Here is a 24685-nt window from a genome sequence, read left to right as displayed (position 1 = left end):
AACTCTCTGAGGAATGTTTCCAGTACCTTGTTGAATCTATGTCACGAAGGATTAAGGCAGTTCTGAAGGCAAACGGGAGTCCAACCCGGTACTAGCAAGGTATACCTAATAAAGTGGCCAGTGAGTGTATATCAACGAACATAAGGTGCAAACTGCTGCGGAGGCAGCTAAGCTGGCAGATGAGTATGTGCTGATGCACGGGGCTATCGTGAGCATCATGCTCGTGATGATGGCAGCAAGTTTCATGTAGCAGGTAAGTGGGAGGAAAGAACTAGTCCTTGCCTGATTAGGCCAGAACGGGCTACACGTGGCCAGATGTATTTTGACGCAATCAAAATTTGCAATTATTGCAAAGGCAGGAGACATTGGAAAGCTGACTGTCCTAGACTTGGGAATAGTGGAGCGCCGGGGAAGTCTGCTGCGTGTGCTTTTTCTGTGCAACATATCAGTCCTGTAATTTCTCCTTGTCACCAGGTGAGAGCTGAGGCAAGTTGTAAGTTGGAGGAGTCAGCGTTCGTGTCTGACGGCTGCGTGTCACTGGTGGGGAGTGACGTCACCGTGCTGATAAAAATTCTGAACGATACTGGGGCTTTTGATTCATACACCGTGAGCCCTGTGTTGCCTTTTTCTCAGGAAACCGATACGGGAGATTATGTTTTGATGTGGGGGATGGGGTTAACTGTGTTGCCTCCTGTTCCACTGAATAGGCTGGTGCTTAACTGTGGTTTGGTCCAAGGTGAGGTTGCCATGGGCATCCGTCCTGCACTGCCAATTGAGGGCGTGGACATCATTTTAGGGAATGACCGTGTTGGTAGGCAACGGAATAGACAGCCACACCACCCGGACAGCCCTTTCAGTTCCTTCTTGATAATCCAACACACCTCCTGATTCACTAGTCCCACATCACACACATTGGGCGGCACAGTGGCTCAGTGTTTAGCGCTGTTGCCTCACAGCAAGATGGTCCTGGGTTCGAACCCTGGGGTTGTCCAACCTTGGGGAATCATCCCAGGCCATCCTCTGTGTGGAGTTTGCATGTTCTCCCTGTGTCTGCGGTGGGTTTTCTCTGGGTGCTCCAGTTTCCCCCACCATCAAAAGAAACATGCATGTTAGGGTTTACACTCCTGTCTGTGCCCCTGCCCAAGGAATGGGAAAAGAACTGGGGTTGGTCCCCATGCGTAGCATAAAGGCGGCAGCCCACTGCTCCTAGCTACACAGATCACAGCTAGGATGGGTTAATTTGCAGTCACTGAATTTCCCCAAGGGGATTAATAAAGGAAACTTAATCATTCAACCTTCTCTCTAATTTTCTTCATTCATCAGCCCCTCAAATACTCCTTCCATCTTCTCTACACACTCCTTGCTTGTCAGCACATTTCCATCTCTATCCTTCATCGCCCTAACCTACTACACATCCTTTCCAGCTCAATTCCTCTGTCTAGCCAGTCGGTACAAGTCCTTTTCTCCTTAAGTGTCCAACCTCTCATACAACTCACCATACGCCTTTTTCTTTGCCTTCACCACCTCTCTCTTCTTTTAAAGCCACATTTCCTCTTACTACTGTCCACTTTATTCATCTCTCTGATTATCCCACATCTTCTTCGCCAACCTCTTCCTCTGTATATTTTCCTTTACTTCCTCATTTCACCACCAAGTCTCCTTGTCTTCCTTCCTCTGTCCAGATGACACACCAAGTACCTTCCTAGCCTGATGCATGCTCAACAATCCAGGTAAGAAAATCAAAGGCGGTTGAATCAATTTATCTGGAGACAACGTTTATTGACAGATATGTTTCATCACTCAACTAAGTGACATCTTCAGTCTAAACTGACTGCAGGTATCCCCGCCCCTTATAAACAATACAGTACAATACAGTTGCATAATGACCAAAACCAACGACCAGTTTCATATGCAAATATGGGTGTGACTATTAATTAGAGCTTCAAAGAACATGTGTACTATTCACAGAGGACTAGGGAATGTTGCAAATGAATGTTGTTGAATGTTGCTACAATGCTGTGATTGCAACATTCCCATACAATACAGTACATATGTACTGTATTGTACTGTAATGTTTATAAGGGGTGGGGATACCTGCAGTCAGTTTAGACTGAAGATGTCACTTAGTTGAGTGATGAAACATATCTCAATAAACGTATCCAGATGAACTGATTCAAACTTCTTTGATACCTTCCCAGTTGTTTCCCTCACTATTTCTGCAGTAGTTGCCCAGCCATTCGGCAAGTCTTCACTACCACCCAGTCTTAACTCCTCCCTGAACTCCACACAACAGTCTTCCTTCCTCAACTTCCACCATTTGATCCTTGGCTTGCCTTCACTCTCTTCCTCTTTTTTGTTGTTGTAGGATCTTTCCCCCTTTTTCTCTCCAATTGTACTTGGCCAATTACCCCACTCTTCCGAGCTCTCCCGGTTGCTGCTCCACCCCCTCTGCCAATTCGAGGAGGGCTGCAGACTACCACATGCCTCCTCCATTACTTGTGGAGTCGCCAGCCGCTTCTTTTCACCCGACTGAGGAGTTTCACCAGGGGGATGTAGCATGTGGGAGGATCACGCCAATCCCCCCATTTCCCCCTCCTGCCTGAACAGGTGCCCCGACCGATGAGAGGAGGCAATAGTGCAGCAACCAGGACACATACCCACATCCGGCTTCCTACCCGCAGACACGGCCAATCGTGTTTGTAGGGACGCCCGACCAAGCCGGTGGTAACACGGGGATTCGATCCGGTAATCCTCGTGGTGGTAGGCAACGGAATAGCCCAGTACGCTACCCGGATGCTCGTCTTCTCTCCAAAGTCTAGCTACGTTCACTCCTGTCACCACCTAGCAGTCTTTAATCCCTTTCAGATCATGCCTCGTTCATAAAATATAGTCCACTTGTGTGCACTTTTTTCCCCACTCATATATCACCCTGTCCCCCCCCCTTAAAATATGTATTCACCACAGCCATTTCCATCCTTTTTGCAAAATCCACCACCATCTGTCCTTCCATATTCCTCTCCTTGACACCATACCTGCCCATCGCCTCCTTATCACCTGTTCTCATCACCAACATGCTCATTGCAGACTGCTCCAATCACCACTCTCTCTTCCTTAGGTACACTCTCCACCACTTCATCCAACTCACTCCAGAATTCCTCTTTCTCTTCCATCTCACACCCAACTTGCGGGGCATATGCGCTGGTAACATTCATCATCACACTTTCGATTTCCAGCTTCATACTCATCACTCTGTCCAACACTCTCATCACCTCCAACACACGCTTGACTCTGTCCAACACGCTCTTCACCTCCAACACACGCTTGACATATTCTCCCTTCAGAATTATCCCTCCCCCATTTTTCCTCCCATCTGCACCATGGTAGAGTTTGAACCCACCTCCGATGCTCCTGGCCTTACTCCCCTTCCACTTGGTCTCTTGCACACAGAGTCTATATATCTTCCTCATCTCCATCATATCAGCCAGCTCTCTCCATTTACCAGTCATAGTGCCAACATTTAAAATTCTGACTCTCTCCTCCACACTCCTACTGTTCCTGCTCTCCCACTGCCACTGAGGATACATAGGCCAGTGCATTCTTAGTGCCTGTCCCAAGCCCAGATAAATGGGGAGGGTTGCGTCAGGAAGGGCATCTGGCGTAAATCCTTTTCCAAATCAAATATGTGGATCATAAATCATATTTCCCCATCATTGGTGTCTGATCTCCTTAAACCATATATTCCATCTCGATCTCTCCGCTCTCAAGGTAAAAAGGTTAAAAAGAAGGCAGGTGATGGCAAGGCCTTTTTCTATTGGCCCCGTTCTTGTGGAATAACCTGCCTGCTGCCATCAGACAATCAGAATCTGTTGAGTCCTTTAAATCCAAACTTCAAACTCATCTTTTTGCCTTATCTACAATTAGTTGCCTTTAAATTTAGTACTTCACGACCTGTACTGCATGGCGGGTCAGTTTCTGTGTCAATGAATTTACCAAGCACTGTTCTGCCAATTAGATTATAGAGATAAATTATTGACTATTGCAACTGTTCTCTTCTCTCATGTCTTTTCTCTTTGGAGATGGCCTTTGCAACTGTCTTCAGCACCTGGTTGTGTTGCCAGCAGTAGCGGCCCTCCCCCATGGCTATTGGGTAGCTGCTGAGGATGTGCTTGAGTAAACCTTTTCCAGGGTACAGAGGACATGATGGAGAATCAATCTTGCCCTAGACATGGAGATTTGCTGGGCTAGGTAGAACATCATATGCAGCTCTGACCATGAACTTGATCCACTGGGGTTCTGCCTGCCAGATCAGGGGCGTCAATTGGGTATGGCAAGGTATGGCAACTGCTATACCTTGGCTGCCGGGTCAATGTGAAATAATATATTTCAGTTACACATTTCTCAGTGCTTTAAATTATCCTAATACTGTAGCAAAATTGTTATGGTTTGTAGAACGAACCCAATAGCGACAACACAAGACAAAGTAAAGCACCAACCTGGCAGGACTCGTAGAGGAGAGCCGGCCGGGCCTGGACAGAAGGGGAAGGCGCTTCAGGCGGAACTTGAGAATAGCTTCTTAAAAATGGGAAAACGTAAACTGCCCCCTTAATCCGAAAAGGAAAAAACGTAAACTGCTCCTTTAAAGTCCGAAAGGGAAAAAACGTAAACTGCTCCTTTAAAGTCCGAAAGGGAAAAAAACGTAAACTGCTCCTTTAAAGTCAGAAAGGGAAAAAACACAAACTGCTCCTTTAAAGTCCGAAAGGGGAAAAAACACAAACTGCTCCTTTAAGGTAGAAGTCCAACCGAGTAATAAGATCCACAGTGAGAGAGGAGAAATTAGAATATCAAAAACTTGATCTCAACTAGAAAATCACGATGGGAAAATCCAATGGGGAAAACACAAAGAGAGTTCTTCTCCGAACAAGCTCTCAAGGAGAACTGACACAAGGGAATAGTCAAACAAGCAAAAACACGGAGAATACTACAATCTGTACTCCACCGGGAGACACAGAAATGTCACAAAACTCGAGACGAAGAATTTACTCACGGGACTGTTCAGGACGAACTCGCGACGAGTTCTGGAAAGCAAACAAACTTATACTAGAGTGGTTAACGAGTAGATAGGCTGCAGGTGTTTCAGACGCGCCCTTCCCCCGCTCTCATTGCTGGTTGCCAGGTTGGTCAACAGACCGAGCCCTAACAGTACCCCCCCCTCTACGGGAGCCACCAGGCGACCTGCCAGGCTTGTCAGGGTGACGGCGATAGAACTCAGCGAGCAGACCAGGGTCCATGATGAGCTGGCGGGACACCCAGCTTCGTTCCTCCACCCCATAGCCCTCCCAGTCAACCAAATACTGGAACCCCCGTCCCCTGCGTCGGACGTCCATCAGCCGACGGACCTTCCACTGTGGATGCCCATCCACAATCTCAGGGGGAGGCGGAGCTGGGGCCGGAGGCATAAGGGGGCTCTCGGAGACAGGCTTTACTCGGGACACATGAAAAACCGGATGGGTCTTCATGGAGGCCGGGAGCTTAAGACGCACAACTGCAGGACTGGGTACTTCCTGGATCTCGAAGGGTCCAACGAACCGGGGATTCAGCTTCTTGGCAGAGGACTGAAGGGGGAGATCCTTGGTGGACAGCCAGACTCTCTGTCCGGGTTGGTAAGCTGGTGCTGTGGATCGGCGACGGTTAGCTCCTCGTCTGGCACGTTCCGTAGCACGGAGCAGCGCAGCCCTGGTGATCTCCCAGACACGACGACAGCGGTCCAGATGAGTCTGCACGGAGGGAACCTCCACTTCGGACTCCTGTGCAGAGAAGACGGGCGGCTGGTAACCCAGGGATGCCTCAAAGGGCGAGAGGCCGATGGCGGAGCTGACCAAGGAGTTGACCGCATACTCAACCCAGGGGAGAAACTGACTCCAGGAGGTTGGCTTCTTGGCAGCGACGCAACGGAGAGCAGATTCCACACTCTGGTTCATCCTCTCAGTCTGTCCGTTAGTCTGCGGATGATATCCCGACGAAAGGCTGACCGAGGCGCCCAACCCCTTGCAGAAAGCACGCCACACACGGGAAACAAACTGGGGCCCTCTGTCTGACAAAATGTCCTTGGGAAGTCCATGCAAACGGAAGACGTGGCTCATCAGGAGGTCAGCGGTTTCTGAAGCAGAAGGAAGCTTAGGCAAAGCCACCAGGTGAACACCCTTGCTGAAGCGATCCACCACCGTCAGGATCACTGTGTTGCCCTGAGACGGAGGAAGTCCAGAGACAAAATCCAACGCCACATGGGACCAGGGCCGACTGGGAATAGGAAGGGGCTGCAGCAGACCAGCCGGTGCCTGGTGAGAGGCCTTGCTGCGGGCACAGATGGTGCAGGCCATGACGAACTCCTTGACGTCCCTCCTCATAGTGGGCCACCAGAACCGTCGAGCTATGAAAGTGAAAGTGCGGTGGACTCCAGGGTGGCAAGCGAGCTGACTGGTGTGGCCCCATTTGAGGATCCGAGACCTCACTGAGTCCGGAACAAACAGTCGGCGAGGCGGCACGTTGCTCGGGGCTGGACTGGAGCGCAAGGCGCGCTTGACCACCGTTTCAAGGCCCCAGGTCACCACGCCAACGACCTTGGTCTCAGGGAGGACGGGACTTGGCTCCACCGTTACAGGTTCCTTAAGGTGTTGACGAGACAGAGCATCTGCCTTGGTGTTGCGGGAGCCAGGACGATAAGTCAGTGTGAAGTCGAACCGACTGAGGAAACTGGCCCACCGTGCCTGCCGACCATTGAGACGTTTGGTTGCCCGGATGAACGTCAGGTTCTTATGATCAGTCCAGATGGTAAATGGATGCTCTGCCCCCTCCAGCCAATGGCGCCATTCCTCAAGTGCAGCCACTACAGCGAGAAGCTCCCGATTACCAACATCGTAGTTCTCCTCGGCGGGAAGGAACCGGCGGGAGAAGAATGCGCAAGGATGAACCTTCTGGTCGGCCTCTGATCGTTGGGAGAGCACAGCCCCCAATCCGGTGTCCGAAGCGTCCACCTCAACTATGAACTGCCTCTTGGGATCGGGATGGAGTAGGACGGGGGCACTGGTGAACCTCTCCTTGAGCGACAGAAATGCAGAGCGAGCAGCTGGGGACCAGACGAACGGCTGAGAGGGGGAGGTTAGACGGGTGAGGGGTTCTGCTACAGAGCTGTAGTTTCGGACGAACCTCCTGTAAAAGTTCGCGAACCCGAGGAAGCTCTGCAGTTCCTTACGTGACTTAGGATCCGGCCATTCCACCACCGCTTTGATCTTGCGAGGATCAGCTCGAGTCTTGCCTCCCTCCACGATAAAACCTAAGTAGTCCACTGACTCAGAATGGAACAGGCATTTCTCAGCCTTGACGAACAGCCGGTTACGAAGGAGGCGTTCGAGAACCTGCCGCACGTGCTGGACATGCTCCTCGAGGGACCTGGAGAAGATGAGGATGTCATCAAGGTAGACGACAACGAATTGGTCGAGCATGTCGCGAAGGATGTCATTCATGAGTGCCTGGAACACCGCCGGGGCGTTGGTGAGGCCGAACGGCATTACCAGGTACTCATAATGACCACGGGGAGTCTTAAAGGCTGTCTTCCACTCGTCCCCTTTCCGGATCCGAACGAGATGGTAGGCGTTCCGGAGATCCAGCTTAGTGAAGACAGTCGCCTGGGTCAGGGGTTCGAGGGTGGAGCTCATCAGAGGCAGGGGGTATTTATTCTTGATGGTGATGTCGTTGAGTTGGCGATAATCAATGCAGGGTCGGAGACCACCATCCTTCTTCTTAACGAAAAAGAAACCAGCTGCCACCTGGGAGGATGAGGGTCGGATGAGCCCTGCCGCCAACGATTCTGAAATGTAATCGTCCATAGCAGCCTTCTCGGGGATGGAAAGGCTGTAAAGACGACTGCTAGGGAGAGAGGCCCCAGGACGGAGGTTGATAGCACAATCATATGGCCAATGCGGAGGGAGAGACTGAGCCCGCGTCTTGCTGAAGACCTCCCCGAGATCATGATACTCGGGAGGAACAGAGGAAAGATCGGGAGGAGGGGCAATCGGAACAGTCTGGACTGCTGGACCAGGTGCGGCCTGAAGACACCGGGCGTGACAGGAGGAGCTCCACTCCAAAATGTTACCAGACGACCAAGCAATGTGTCGCTCATGCTGAGCCAACCAGGGACGCCCCAAGATCACAGGAACTAAGGGAGACTGGATGACGAAGAACTGAAGGCTCTCCACATGGTTTCCAGCGATAGTGAGAGACACGGGACAGGACTGTCGGGTAACACTGGCCAGGCGGCGCTCATCCAGAGCAAAGGCCTCTATTGGCCTCTCCAATTCCTCACATGGAATGTTAGCTTGAGCAGCAAACGTAGAGTCCAAGAAACACCCATCAGCTCCCGAATCGATGAGTGCGCCTACAGTGAGCCGCTGGTCTGCCCAAGCCAGGGTAACGCTCACAAGATGGTTAGCCGGAGCAGGATGGCGGGAACAGGAAAGACGGCTCACTAGGATCTCCCGGGGTCCCAGTGAGCCTAATCTTTTGGCCGCGTAGGACACTCGCTGATCCGGTGTCCCTTAAGACCGCAGTAAAGACAGACACCTGCCTTGAACCGGGCCTCACGTTCAGCGGGAGTCAGTCGTGTACGCCCGAGCTGCATAGGTTCCTCCTCTGTCACTGTCTGGGAGGAGGAGAGGCTTGCCACAGGGGAAGTGGAGTGCGACGAAGAAGAGCCCCCTTCGGAAGCTCTGGATGGCTGAGAGGTAGAAACGGTTCCCCGTAGACCTCGCTCGCGCCTTCTCTCGCGGAGACGTCCGTCGATGCGGATGGCAAGGCTGATAAGGTCGTCGAGAGAGGTAGGATCCTCCCGGGTGGCTAGCTGATCCTTGACGGCATCGCTGAGGCCCCTACGGAAGGTTACCCGAAGTGACTGGTCGTTCCAGCCACTCTCAGCCGCAGCCAGCCTGAACTCGACTGAGTAGTCAGTGACACTGCCACTGCCCTGCTGGATCCTGCTCAATCGGACACCCGGATCCTGACCGTACACTGGATGATGGAATACCTTCCGAAGCTCAGCCACAAAGTCATCGTAGGAAGAGCAGAAACTGGCCCCCATGGACCAGGAAGCAGTGGCCCACTGAGCAGCGCGGCCAGTCAGCAGGTTAGTCACGTAAGCAACTTTTGCAGCATCTGTGGTGAACCCCCTGGAATGGTGGGCGAAGACAAGCTCACACTGCATGATGAACGTGGCACAGGTCTCAAAGTTGCCATCAAAAGGCTTGGGATTGGAGATACTGGGCTCCCGGAAATCCGAAACATAAACGGTAGGATTGTCTAAGGCAACGGCTGCGGGCACTGCTGGAGGAGGGGCGGCCGGAACTGGTGGGACAGCTGGCTGGATGGTGATAGCCGCTGTGAGAGTTTGCAACTGCTTAAGAACCTCCTCTTGTTGGCTCGCGAGCGCCGCTTGCTGGGCCGAAAGAGAATCCACCGAAGCCTGGAGGGGCTGCACCTGAGCCCGGAGGCCCTGCATGGCAACAGCAGCCTCTTGTAGTTGCTGGCCGTGGGAGGCTGTAAGCTGAATCTGCTTATAGAGAGCAGCCTGGACAGGATTGGCGTCTGGGTTGTCTGGGTTCATAGTGAAGGCGAGTTCGTACTGTTATGGTTTGTAGAACGAACCCAATAGCGACAACACAAGACAAAGTAAAGCACCAACCTGGCAGGACTCGTAGAGGAGAGCCGGCCGGGCCTGGACAGAAGGGGAAGGCGCTTCAGGCGGAACTTGAGAATAGCTTCTTAAAAATGGGAAAACGTAAACTGCCCCCTTAATCCGAAAAGGAAAAAACGTAAACTGCTCCTTTAAAGTCCGAAAGGGAAAAAACGTAAACTGCTCCTTTAAAGTCCGAAAGGGAAAAAAACGTAAACTGCTCCTTTAAAGTCAGAAAGGGAAAAAACACAAACTGCTCCTTTAAAGTCCGAAAGGGGAAAAAACACAAACTGCTCCTTTAAGGTAGAAGTCCAACCGAGTAATAAGATCCACAGTGAGAGAGGAGAAATTAGAATATCAAAAACTTGATCTCAACTAGAAAATCACGATGGGAAAATCCAATGGGGAAAACACAAAGAGAGTTCTTCTCCGAACAAGCTCTCAAGGAGAACTGACACAAGGGAATAGTCAAACAAGCAAAAACACGGAGAATACTACAATCTGTACTCCACCGGGAGACACAGAAATGTCACAAAACTCGAGACGAAGAATTTACTCACGGGACTGTTCAGGACGAACTCGCGACGAGTTCTGGAAAGCAAACAAACTTATACTAGAGTGGTTAACGAGTAGATAGGCTGCAGGTGTTTCAGACGCGCCCTTCCCCCGCTCTCCTTGCTGGTTGCCAGGTTGGTCAACAGACCGAGCCCTAACAAAAATAATTCATTGCACAAAGTAGAATAAAATCGAGTGAATCGGCACCTCACTCGGCTCAACTCGTCTTTTGGTCATCACTGACTAAATAGTGAGAGGAGCTGTCTCTCTCTCTCTGCGCGTGTCACGTGTGTTGCTAACTGACGCGGGCGCCAGAAACAGAGAGGGAGAAGAGCGTGTGTACTGTGTAGCTAGCTAATAACTGTAGCATACGCAATGGATGGCTTTGAAATTAAACAAAAACTGTCAAAGGGAGAGCTCCTTAAAATCCCAAATGAGTCGGGCAATGCTTCGTTATGGAAACAGAATGACCTCGTTGCGACAACAGTAATAGTCTAACTTGTTTTAACTGTTGCCTTGATCAAGTTCAGTTGGCGATGATGATTTCTGAACTGTTACTCAGCCATGTTCATTTGGCAAAGATTGGATTATTGAACCGTTGCCATGTCAAGTTATTCGGTGGGTGATGTTTCAGTGCTTTATTGGAATTGCTGCGAACAGGTAAGATGAAAAAGTGGTTTATTATTATACTGCTGTGTTGTTCTGTGTTGGCCGCCGTGCCTAGCAGTGCGTAGGCTACTACCATTCTATGTGTTGCTGATTTGGACCACTGTGTGTAAGAAGTAGCCTAATTAGTTGGTTTGGTTTTCTGTGATTTATTTTTATTTCTGTATGCTGGTTGTGGGTGTTATTAGCTAAGCCTGTCTGAAGATGTAAGTGAACTCATGCCGTTATTGTCACATAAAATCTCATTCCAGTTAGATCGATTACGGCTTTTATGTTGATAACTTATTCACTTGTATTCAAATACTGGTAACAAGTATTCCGATTCTTGTAAAATATACCAATTTAGCTCAGCAGCACAAGACAATTTGTATCCATCAACTCACGCGCACAGCAGCCTAGCAGCGCATTGTATAACTGCGAGAATCTGTGTGTATGTGTATGCGCGCTCCGAGAAAGAGAGAGAGACAGAGACAGAGATGGGGGGGCAGCGCCGCAAAGCAGTTATCTATCACAAACTAACCAAACGTTTCTGATTTCGGCATATTATAATCTGTAGCATGGCCAAGGCGTTACACCTGTGGCGGGGGATACAAATTCCATTGCGAGCGATGAGGAATGTCTAGGTGAACCAGTCAAGGCCCTGATTAGGGTGGCGTGATTGTATAAATGGTTGTAGCTAACTACCGGCACAGAGCCACATGGTTGAGATGGAATGAGAATTTGAGGGACCTGATTTGATGTCACGTGATGTCAGATGTGACATCATCTGACTTTGCCATACCTTGGCTTCTGGTGAATTGATGCCCCTGTGCCAGATATCTCTCGAGAATATCTTCCCCTCCAGTGCACCCCCCCCCCCACACACACACACCTTGTCCATGCTCCCTGCTGCTGCATGCCCACCATCCTACTGGTCTGTTCCTCCTCCATACCTGCTTGCATCTCCTCCAGGACTAGATGGCACCTGTCATTGCCATGGGTCTTATCATAGCGGGTTTGTGGGATTGCTCCCTGCCCTACCCGTCCAGTTGCCATCATGCCCAGCAAAACCCTGTGTCTCAGCTGAGACTCAGCTTTCTCCAGGCCTTCCTGGGATCTTCACTTTCTTCCTGCCCACACCATAATGCCCGCTGACGCCATTCTAAAGACATTGGAGTCCCAATACAGCAGTGCCTCTTTGGTGTGAGAAACCCTGAACTCCTGTCAAAGCTGCTGATAGGGAGTTGGAGTTTGTTACTCCTCCCATACAGTGCTTCACTGCTAAGGCTGCACAGCAGACCCAACCATCTGCGGAGGTGGCTGATCTTCCTCTCCACTGTCGACAGGGCTACCTTGTACACCAGCAGAGGCCAGAGGACTCAAGGTAAGATTCCATGTTGGTAAAGCCAAGCCTTCAACCTGCCAGGTAGGCCAGACTTGTTTACTGGGGTGACCAGAGTCTCGAGCTCCTTCATGGTTGCTTGGATTGCCACTGCATCGCTGAGGCTACAGTCAAAGACCTTGCCTAGTCTCTCAACTTGTTTCTCAGGGTGATAGATGGAATTGCAATGCCATCCAAAAAAGAAGAAACCACTTTTTCCCTCTTCAAACACTATGGTCCTGGATTTGGCTGGTTTAAAACTCATCATTACCACCAGGAGATTAGCTTTTCCAGCCCTGGAGGATCCACCTACCATCAGGCACTGATGATGTGATGACAGTGAGGTCGTACATAAAGGCTCTGATGGGGGGCTGCCAGACTTGGACAGAAGGTCTCTGCACTTAGTTTCAGCTGCTTTGACCACCATATTCATGGCAAAGGTGGAGAGTATAACTGAGATGGTGCATCCAGTTATAATCCCCTTCTCGAGCCGGTGCCAGTCAGATGTTTATTCCCAGAAGTGACTCTGAGCCTGAAGTTCCTGTAGTATGTAGTTCAGGATGAGGTCATTGATCTTATTGATTACATGGTGCCTGTCCAGGGTAGTCTCGACCAGCTTGGACTATTTTAGCTACTATATGCGTTGGTGAGGTCAAACAAAAGCACACCTAGGTCACCCTTCCCTTCATGTGCCTCCCTGATCAGCTGGGTGACAACTCCAGTGTGTTCTAGCTACATTGGAACTCCAGGAATGCCACCTTTCTCAATCAAAGTGTCAATGTAGGCATTCTTCAGGAGGAAGTCTGTCATCCTTCTGTATAGAACACTGAAGATCTTCCCCTCCACACCGAGAGGCGAAATGGCTCTGAACTGCTCCAGCTTATTTGAGTTCTCTTCCTTTGGTATCAAGACTCCCTCCGCCTGGCTCCACTGGTCCGCTATAGTTCCCCTGTGCCAAGTCACCCCCAGAATCTTTCAGAGGATTCTGAGAAACTCTGAGCAGTGCTTGTACACCTTATAGGGTACTCCACTGGGTCCCGGAGCAGAGCTGGCTCTGGATGCAGTAACCATCTCCTGGACATTCTTCCAGGTGGGCTCTCTGGTGTTGAACTCCACCGTGGGAGATGGTATATCCAAAAGGGCTCTGAGGGGCCCTAGCTCTTGTTCTCTATCAGGGTCACTCAGAGTGTTGTGCAGGAAGAGCTCTACCTGCACTTCTGCCCTAACAGCTGCTTTGTGACTCCAAATGGATCAGCTATATATGCAGTTCTCTTCCTGGATCTCTCTCTCCTCTGTGTCTCCTGTGCCATTCTGCTCTGCACAGGGTCATGAGCCCCTTCCTAATGATGTAACAGAGCTCAGCTAGTGGCGGTTTCTCCTCCTCAGTTGCTACCTTGAACTGTCTTGCCAGAATTTGAAGCTCTTGCCGCAGTTGGTAGATCTTTTCTGCCCTTCGGTTGATGGTTTAGTTGGGTCTGGTGGACTTGCCCTCTTCAACACTGAACCTCTCTGCCGTAAAACTGACAATGATGGTTGTTATCATCTGAAGCAATCCAACTCAATGATGATTAAGGCAAGTTTCATTATTCTTATTTTAGTTAGTGTAGGTCTGGTCTTGTCACAGCTCAGCGTCAACTAATCAAGTATAATATAAAATTAGGCACTTTAAATCTTAATGCAGCAAAAGATGACATGAAAAGAGCTGCTGTGTTTAAACTTGTTGAGTTTAAGAAAATAGATGTTTTGCTCATGTAAGAAACACAGCACCCTAGGTAATGAAATTGAATGGAAGAGAGAATTGACTGGAGAAATTATTCCCATTCATAAATCAAATATTAGTGGTGGGGTTGGGATTCTTTTTCAAAACATTTTATGCCACATTCTCTTGAAGTCAAGGAAGAAGTCAAAGGTTGATTATTGAAAGTAAGTGTGCAATATGAAGGTATAAAAATATTTTTTGTCAATGTTTATGTTCCAACCCTTGGATCTGAAAGAATAGTTTTGTGTTATTTGATTTAATCAGTAAATGGGACAGTGAGGAGCATTTATTTCTTGGAGGGGATTTCAACTGTACATAAAATTACAAGCTAGACAGAAATCATCAGGAACCACATCCTGCATCTCTTAGTCAGCTCACACATTTAATTAAATCATGTGAACTAAAAGTCGTTTGGAGAGCTTTTTATGGAAACCAGAGGCAGTATACATGGACACAATCAAAAGATAATGTGTTATCCATGGCAAAGCTTGATCGCTTTTATTGTTTTAAACATAATTTTAATGTGTTTAAACAATGTAACATAATTCCAGTTGGTTTCTCTGATCATTCCCTTGTACAGTGTTCGTTTTTTTTTTAAGCAGTGTTAAGACAAACAGTGCTTTCTTGCATTTTAATACAGCCCTTTTACATGATAACAATTTTAGAGAAGTTTTCTGGGGTCAATACAGAAACAGAGGGTCTGATTTTATTTTTTTACACTAGTGCTGGGAGATTTGGAAGTGCCAGATAAAGTAGTTTTGCCAGCAGTACACTCGCAATGTCACCAGAAACGTAGCCAGATCTATGAGAGATTTAGAGATTTAAATCGTGGAACCACAGAATTCAGAGGATCCCACAGGAGATCAAGGCCATTTTGAGGTTCAGGATGCGCTGGGGGCTGAATCATTCTATGATGGCCTAAAAATCATTGAGGAGATGCTCAATACAGTGCTTGAGGCACAACTGTCCCTTGAAGAACTCCATGATTTCCTACAAAATCTGGAGAGTAGCAAGGCACCCAGCATAGATGGTTTACCTGTTGATTTTTACAAGTCTTTTAGGCCGGTGCTTGGAGAGGATTTGTTGACTGTTCTGAGGGACAGTGCAATTGCGGGGCGGTTGCCTCAGTTTGAGCAGGGTCATCATTTCTTGTTTGCCAAAAAATAAAAGAAGGGAGGGGGGTTTGCAAGACATAAAGAACTGGCAGCCGGTGTCTCTGCTCTGCATTGATTACAAGTTCTTAACAAAATAGCACAACCCCTTACTATTATGCAATTGCATACTGAGCACGTGCACCAAAATGTTGTTTTATATCAGCATCTGCCATAGTCTGAGAGATACACCAAATAAAACAAGAAAAACACAGAATTGACATTCAAAAATCAAACATAGAACAACAACAGAGACTGGAAACTCCAGAAAATAATTGAGCTCTAAACATGACCCATGACCCTTAGATATAAGCTGCCTTCAAAATCAAATCAGCGTGACTGGGCTGTTGCAGCCAGTAGACAAACACTTAATAAGTGTTCAGAGGGAAATGTAAGACACCCACTCTTGTTTATACAAAGTTAATAACCATTAACAAGTGTTAAACACTAACACTATGCAGAACAGCAATTAATATCCCTTCAGAACAGGATGCTCTGACAAAACAGGCCTTTCAGGGCCTGGTTGCATCCTTATGTCTAACAGCAGATGGGCTATGGGCTAATACATATCCCAAGCCAGACAATGATTGCCGCCTAATGGTTGTGGGCTATACTACCGAGAAGGATAGACATATCACAGCAGGGCGGACTGATTTGCTTGTGCTTTGGTCCACTGGATGGGAAAAACAGTGACCCAAATATTATGCACTAATAATAACATTTCTAACAAACATGGTCGTTACCTGGTTTTGTTTAGTGTGAATAACAGTCAGGTATTCTGTCCATCTTGGAGGAGAAAGCTGTGTTCACATAAGCCATGTGTGGGCAAGTAATGTTTATATATATATATCTCAAATGTCTGCTCAGTGGGTGAGTTTTCTGGGCTATGCCAGTCACAGGGTTCCAATGTATTCTAGGGCTTTCTTTGGGTTGTCAGGCTCCCGGCACCATCCTCCATCTGCTTTGGGGTTGATGACCAACACAGCAGGGAAGCGCAGGGAAAATTCTATGCAGCGTTCATGAAGCATTTCTTTGAACAATTTATGCTTGTCCTTCACCGCCTTGTAATAGTTAGGAAAGATCATGATGCAGTGTCCTTTCCATCTCAGCTTCCCCTTGTTTTGCGCTGCTTACATGATCTGGTCCCGGTCTTGATAGCGCAGGAACCTAGCCACTATAGCCCTGGGTGGCTGGCCATCTGGTCTGCATGGGGCTAGCACCTAATGGGCTCTGTCTAATTCCAAGCCCTTAGGAAAGTTGAGCCCCAAGATACCTGGGATCACCTTGGTTAAAGATGTAAGGGTACCAGTGTCCTCAAAGGACTCAGGGAAGCCCACAAAAATCAGGATGTTGCGGCGGCTTCTAGAGTCTAGATCAGGGGTGGGCAAGCTTATCCAGAAAGGGCCAGTGTGGGTGAAGGTTTTTGTTCCAACCAAGCAGTTACACACCTGATCCCACTAATCAACCAGTTGCTGAGGAACTTGATTAGGGGACAGGTGTGTAATTGGTTGGTTGGAACAAACACCTTCACCCACACCGGCCCTTTCTGCATAAGATTGCCCACCCCTGGTCTAGATCATCCACCCACTGGCTGTAGGTGGATCAGCTTTCAGCACCTTATCACTGTCCACCAGAAAGTCTAGACAATTTTCTATGTCAGAGAGGCCCGTGGTAATAGCAGTCAGTTTGGACTCCATGGATGTGGTGGCTCTGTGGATTTCATCTAGTCTGTTGTTGTGTCCACTTGACAGGAGGCTGTATATATAGTAGCGATATCAGTGGCAACCCTGCCTGGTTCACTGACTGGCTGTAGCTGCTGTTGGATTAGGGCTGCTAGCTCGTTCTGGGGTAGGCAAAGGGGGATTTCTTGAAGTCATGTTCCTTCCTGCGATACTCTTGCTGCTTGGTATTTTGACCAAGTTTGTTTTAGCCCAGAGTGTTTCAACATTGTGTCATTCCAATATTGTTTTAAGCAGATTTTAATGCCATGATGGCCGGAGCTGATTTTCAAGCAGCCATTCTCAGACTCTGCGTCACATGACTCCCCTATTGCACCTTTAATATTCTGATATTCCATTTTCTAATATCAAAGGAAATCTTTGAGTCCATACTTAAAATGTAAACCTTCTTACATTGATCCCATGTTGCTCAGCATGTAATAGCTTCTAATAGACCACATCATCCAGTCAGTCTATTTAATTCAACAAATCAAATAAACATGGTATCAGGTTCAGTCCTTTCATTTGCTAGTTCAGCTGATTACAGCCAATGGTTAACTGAATCCCTTCTAATACCAGGACCAAGGTGACCATTTCAGAGTGAGCCAGGTATGTGCACCACCCAAACCTTGACTTAACCATTTTGAGCGTGTGTGTTTCTCTAAATATAACGCTACGCTGCAGTGGCATTAGCAAGGAGGCCTGTTGCTGGTCACACCTTTAACATCCCAGTAACAGAGGAGAGAAAACAGTGACATGTAGGTTGAAAGTAGGCTCCAGCACAAACAAGTTTTACAAAGGTGGAATAAATATGGTGGGACCACTGCAATGTCAAGCAAGTTGTACGCTCCACAACTTGTACACCTCACCTCTCTCCAGCGTTGGCACCCGGGGCGACCGCCTGCTGAATTCATGCTCAGTCGACTTTGGATCAGCAGTCACGTCCGTCCTTTAAAAAACCAACACGCCAAACATGGCTATCAGCCTTCCTTCAGCCGCTGTCTATCAATGTCAGAGTGGATCAGCAATGCAGAACCCTTTTCCGTCTCTGTGCCCCCCCCTTACACACTGCAACCCCTTCACCTCTACTCACCCTCGCTGTTGCTACACACACATACACACAGACACACACTGTTGCACAAACACCCAAACTGACATACACACAAATACTGCTGTACAGGCACATATGCACACTACGCTGACAGATATACAAACATTCATACAAACACACACACACTGCACACATACCCACTTACACATGCACACACTTACCAACTCATACACACATGTATATACACTTCTGCACAGACAAAACACACACACACACACACACACACACACACACACACACACACACACTAACCGTTGGGTACTTAAATACACGGTTTATTGTCAAGGGCAGGTTGGGAGCTGAAGCGTGCTGCAGTTCAGTTATTTCTTTCTTTTGCCGTGGTGCACAGATCAATACGAGTACAGTGCTGATGAGCAGGCTGGATGGTCAGGGTGTCAGCGTGGGGCTGACACGGCCCGGAGTCTCAAAGGTGGACAGATGTGTGTGCGTGCATACACACATGCAAACACACATACACACAACACACACCCAGTCTCTGTTGTCCCTCCAGGTCTCCATGGTGACAGTGATCGCTGCATGGATGCTGCTTGGCATCCTCATCACATTCTCTGTATATCTTATAAATCCATGTAATTTTTTTTATCCTGTTTCAATGTTATATCCTTCTCTCACTCAGATGTGTGACTAATGCATTTTCTTGTCTCTTCTCCCGTGTGTGTGAATGGTGTGACGTGAGTCTCCCCTGGGTGCATGTGTGGTCTGTCCTCCTGTCAGGTCTACATGGTGATGGTGGTCACATGGCTCAGGTCCTGGGCTGTTCCAGTGGTGTCCAGACACCGCTTGGCATCCTCCTCATCATATTCCTCATGTATCTTATAATTCCATTATAATTCTGTTATCTTCTTTCAGTGTTGTCCATCCATCCATTATCCAAACTGCTTATCCTGCTATCAGCGTCGCGGGGATGCTGGAGCCTATCCCAGCACTCACTGGGCAGCAGGCAGGGAGACACCCTGGACAGGCTGCCAGTCCATCACAGTGTCGAGACACACACACACACACACACACACACTCACACCTAGGGACAATTTAGTATGGGCGATTCACCTGACCTATAAACCCCAATTCCAATGAAGTTGGGGCGTTGTGTAAAACGTGAATAAAAACAGAAGACAATGATTTGCAAATCCTTTCCCACCTATATTCAATTGAATACACTACAAAGACAAGAAATTTAATGTTCAAACTGATAAACTTTATTGTTTTTTTGCAAATATTCACTCATCTTGAATTTGATGCCAGCAACACATTCCAAAGAAGCTGGGACAGGGGCAACAAAAGACTGGGAAAGTTGAGGAATGCTCAAAAAACACCTGTTTGGAACATTCCACAGGTGAACAGGTTAATTGGAAACAGGTGAGTGTCATGATTGGGTATAAAAGGAGCATCCCTGAAAGGCTCAGTCGTTCACAAGCAAGGATGGGGCGAGGGTCACCACTTTGTGAACAACTGCATGAGCAAATAGTCCAACAGTTTAAGAAAAACGTTTCTCAACGTACAATTGCAAGGAATTTAGGGATTTCATCGTCTACAGTCCATAATATCATCAAAAGATTCAGAGAATCCGGAGAAATCTCTGCAGTGAATGCCCGTGACCTTCGATCCCTCAGACGGCACTGCATTAAAAACCGACATCATTCTGTAAAGGATGTTACCACGTGGGCTTAGGAGCACTTGGGAAAACCATCGTCAGTTAACACAGTTCATCGCTACATCTACAAGTGCAAGTTAAAACTCTACCATGCAAAGCGAAAGCCATATATCAACAACACCCAGAAACGCCGCTGGCTTCTCTGGGCCCGAGCTCATCTGAGATAGACTGACGCAAAGTGGAAAAGTGTGCTGTGGTCCGACGAGTCCACATTTCAAATTGTTTTTGGAAATCATGGACGTCGTGTCCTCCGGGCTAAAGAGGAAAAGGACCATCCAGATTGTTATCAGCGCAAAGTTCAAAAGCCAGCATCTGTGATGGTATGGGGGTGTGTTAGTGCCCATGGCATCATGGGTAACCTGCACATCTGTGAAGGCACCATTAATGCTGAAAGGTACATACAGTTTTTGGAGCAACATATGCTGCCATCCAAACGACGTCTTTTCAGGGATGTCCCTGCTTATTTCAGCAAGACAAAGCCAAGCCACATTCTGCACGTGTTACAACAGCGTGGCTTCGTAGTAAAAGAGTACGGGTACTGGACTGGCCTGCCTGCAGTCCAGACCTGTCTCCCATTGAAAATGTGTGGCGCATTATGAAGCGCAAAATACGACAACGGAGACCCCGGACTGTTGAGCAACTGAAGTCGTACATCAAGCAAGAATGGGAAAGAATTCCACCTACAAAGCTTCAACAATTAGTGTCCTCAGTTCCCAAACGCTTATTGAGTGTTGTTAAAAGGAAAGGTGATGTAACACAGTGGCAAACATGCCCCTGCCCCAGCTTTTTTGGAATGTGTCGCAGGCATCAAATTCAAAATGAGTGAATATTTGCAAAAAAACAATAAAGTTTATCAGTTTGAACATTAAATATCTTGTCTTTGTAGTGTATTCAATTGAATATAGGTGGAAAAGGATTTGCAAATCATTGTATTCTGTTTTTATTTACATTTTACACAACGTCCCAACTTCACTGGAAGTGGGGTTTGTGCATGTCTTTGGACTGTGGGAGGAAACCGTAGCACCCGGAGGAAACCCACACAGACACGGGGAGAACATGCAAACTCCACACAGAAGATGACCTGGGACGACCCCCAAGGTTGGACTACCCAGGGCCTGAACCCAGGACCCCCCCCCCCCCCCCGGTGAGGCAACCAAGCCAACCACTGGGCCATCATGCTGCCCTCTTTCAATGTTGTATTCTGTAAATTATTAAATTGTGTAAACACAACATCCATTGCATGTCCGTCTTGGGAGAGAGATCCCTCCTCTGTTGCTCTCCCTGAGATTTCTTCCTATTTTTTTCTCCCTGTTAAAGGGTTTTTTAGAGAGTTGTTCCTTATCCGATATGAGGGTCTAAGGGCAGGATGCTGTGTTGCTGTAACGCCCCCCGAGGCTTTTCACAAATTTGTAATTTGTGACAATGTGCTGTGCAAATAAAATTGACTTGACTCTCTAGGAATCGTCTGGCAGAGACATATATGATTTCACATACATGCAAAAAAACCCCGTGAATAACTGATAATTAAGGACACTAACATCCCCTCAGAAATGCACAAACTTGAACATGCAAACACTTGCATACAAGCAAAACCACATGCTGACATAAAGGATAATTCCTTTTTATATAACCTAGGTCTCATTTTCATACTTTTTGCCTGCCTCATGCACACTGGTTCTGATATTTTACTGAATGGGACCACAGCTGGACTCAGCTTTACAGCGGTGTCTTTTGGGACAAGTGAAAAGTGGTCTTTAAACAACAACCCTCGCAGTGTGTCAGTCAGACTGTCCATGATCTATGACTTCTATGGTGCTGGTCGGCTAGTTTACGGATGTTACTACTACCTATGGTAAGTACAGGCTGCTACTTCCTGCAGGCTTAACCAGGAAGTAGCAGTCTATACTTAACATGGGTAAGTATAGACTGCTACTTCCTGCAGGGTGAACCAGGAAGTAGATCAGCAATGTCCTCCACCAATTATATTGGACATCTCACATCATAACCACATCATAACTTTTAACCTTCACTTCCAAATACGTGGTTTAGATAACTGGGTTAAATTGGACTTGGTGAAACATGTCTGGCACTCCTGTTCACTTGTCCCATAAGACACCGATGTAAAGCTGAGGAAAATAATATAACTGATAGGTAAGATGGCAAAAAGTACAAAAATAAGACCCATGTTTTTTTTTGTTGCTTTTTAAAAAAAAAAAATCTTTTAACACTTATACAGGCCCAATAGCTGCATAACAACGTTGTAATTGGAACCACAAAAACAGGGGCACAGGCAGGAGTATTAACCCTAACGTGTAGCGAATTCAGGAGGCAGCTGGGAACCGCCGCAGCTGGGATGCGAACCCGGGTCTCCCGCACCACAGGCGACTCCATTAACCAATGGACTAAAGGGTCTGACCAGTTAGCCAACCAGCTAGCGAGTCTAGTCATATGTGATCGTTACACTACCCCCCTCTTTCAGGAAGCACGTTTCCGTGTTTCAGCATATCAGCTCCCTCAGCCTCTGGGCACACGTGCTTCCGATGGCCTCATGGTATCACCATCCCACTTCCGACACCAATGTAGGGAATTCAGGGGGCAGCCGGGAACCGCCGCAGCAGGGATGGGAACCCAGGTCGCCCGCACCATGGTCGACTGCGCTAACCAGTCAACTAAAGGGTCCGACCCATTAGCCAACCAGCTAGTGAGTCTAGTCATACATGATCATTACATATGAATGTCTTTTTGATGGTAGGAGGAAACCGGAGCACCCAGTGGAAATCCATGCAGGCATGGGGAGAACATGCAAATTCCACACAGAAACGACCTTGGATGGTCTGGGGTTCAAACCCAGGACCTTCGTGCTGTGAGGCAACAGTGCTAACCACTGGGCCACTGTGCTGCAATTTAAAGTTGTGATTTAAATTGCTTCACGTTCCTATCAGGCTGTGGCCTGATAGGATACCATGCACACACATATTTTGGGACTGTCCAAAACTATCGGAATATTGGCAAAATATACCAAATGAAATTAAAAAATGTTTAGATATAGAACTGCCCTTACAACCATCTTGCTATTTTTCAGGAATATTACCAGAAGATGCAGAAGACAAAAATCAGACATCACTGTTGAGAGAGTCCTTCTTCTAATTGCTAAGAAGATGATCACAGTCCCCTGGCTGAGGACACGGCCCCCAACGGTAACACAATGGAGGGAGAAGGTTAAGGATGTTTATTACATGGAAAACATAACTGCAAGGTTACAATTAAAAACAGATATTTTTTTGACTAAATGGCCCCCAATTATTTCATATTTTCTCCATTGATCTGAAATAAGATAGTGACAACATTCTTCTGGATCTCTGTTCTCCTCATTTAAATGTGAACACTATGTGTCTTTTTTTCTTATACGATGTATATTTACCTGTTATCTGTGTTCATGGACAAATGTTACTGCTCATTCCTGTTTCCTCTTTCTTTCTTTTCTTCTTTTTTGAGAATGGGAACTATATATGGACAATGGCCATCGAGAGGATGCCGAAATCCACGGACTGCTCGGTAAGACATCTATGTATGTGTTATGTACTTGAACATGTGACTGTACTGTGTAACTGCACCTGATAAATGTTAAAAAAAGTTCTTCTTATATGAGAATTTAATTAATGTTTAACCTTGACCCCGCCGCATTGCAAGCTTTTGTGTGATGGTGGAAAGCAACCAAAACGTAATTAAAAGATAGTCCAAACCAATAAATTCACTCTACGTGCGCTACCTTTAAATCTTGGAAGCAAACGCTAACGTCAGGGTACAAAACACTGAACGGGCAGATAGAAATGGGGACGAAAAGCAAAACGGAAATTCATGTTTGATGTAAGCATTCTCAAACTAATTTCTTTTCTTTTAACATGAATGACATGTAGCCTTTTATCTCTTACAGGAAACAAATAGTGTTTGAAACAAGGTGGTTCAGTGCAAAGGAGGGACCTCCTGATCATTTCTGCTGCACCCCACACAAATTCCAACCGCCAGCGGAAACTTCCACATGGTCTGTTTGTTCTGACATTGTGAGTGCAATGCCACTTTTAACAAGGACAAAACTGATGCACTATTTTTTCCTTTTCCTTTTCAAAAATGTCCCTGGCTTCCAGCGAAAGTCCTTCAGGGAATGTTCAAAACATCTTTTAGAGAAAAAACAAAGAGGAAAAAAAATGATAAAAGCAAGATTGCACTGATAGCAGATCAGTGTTTAACGCGCGCACACACACACACACATCAGTGCCTTGCATGTGTTGGAGTGCAGTTCAGCTAATATCAGTTGGGTGTCTAATAAACCTTCTCTTGAGACTCGGAGACTCGAACACAGACCCGTGTTTTGTCTGAACAGCTACTGAGCTACATTTTATTCTCGGTGCCACAGGAACTCAAGCACTCATATTGTTTCTAGCTGAAACTGCTGGTTGGATAACATATCCACCCACCCTCACTTTTTCACCACAAACACACCGCTCCAGCTCCATATTCCAGGTGTGGTGTTGTTGAATAAAGAAATAGTCCATAGTTTTTACCTGCTTTGCTTCCAACATCTGTCTTGAAATCAAAAGCATTCACGTAAGGGTGTCCGGGTGGCGTGGCAGTCTATTCCGTTGCCTACCAACACAGGGATCGCCGGTTCGAATCCCTGTGTTACATTTCACGTACTCCAAAATGGCTGAGAGGGTTATTGCATTGTGACATCATCCACAATAGCTCGCTGGAAAAAAGAAAAACGATGGAGGTGCATTCCCCGTGCCAATCCCAGACAATATGACCCCCTGTGGTCATATGTCCTCCCACCGACCCCGTATTGGCACGCCCACCGGAAGCGCTATTCCTCTTTCCATCTCCAACTAAATGAGATCGGTCGATGGCTGTTTCTCTCTCGCTGGGACTAAGAGGAAAACTGCAAATACGCAAGTAATCTAGTGATATACTGGTA

The 24685-nt window shown here is 47.4% G+C and overlaps 1 protein-coding gene across 1 annotated transcript in view; it reads right to left on the bottom strand.

The window, feature by feature from the left end:
• Positions 1-16297, bottom strand: part of LOC130109929 (uncharacterized) — a 53172-nt gene extending 36875 nt beyond the window's left edge. Inside the window, exons 1-6 of the mRNA XM_056276892.1 lie at positions 16110-16297; positions 13039-13251; positions 11814-11906; positions 11463-11517; positions 6921-7844; positions 5967-6587 (exon numbers count right to left, since the gene is read on the bottom strand). Of these exons, the coding sequence (XP_056132867.1) occupies positions 5967-6587; positions 6921-7844; positions 11463-11517; positions 11814-11906; positions 13039-13251; positions 16110-16297 (2094 nt within the window). The remainder of the gene's footprint in view (positions 1-5966; positions 6588-6920; positions 7845-11462; positions 11518-11813; positions 11907-13038; positions 13252-16109) is intronic.
• Between the last annotated feature and the right edge of the window lie 8388 nt (positions 16298-24685).

The sequence above is a fragment of the Lampris incognitus genome, chromosome 3 (assembly GCF_029633865.1).
Source record: "Lampris incognitus isolate fLamInc1 chromosome 3, fLamInc1.hap2, whole genome shotgun sequence".
Lineage (NCBI taxonomy): Eukaryota > Metazoa > Chordata > Actinopteri > Lampriformes > Lampridae > Lampris > Lampris incognitus.
This window is presented reverse-complemented; position numbering and strand designations above follow the sequence as displayed.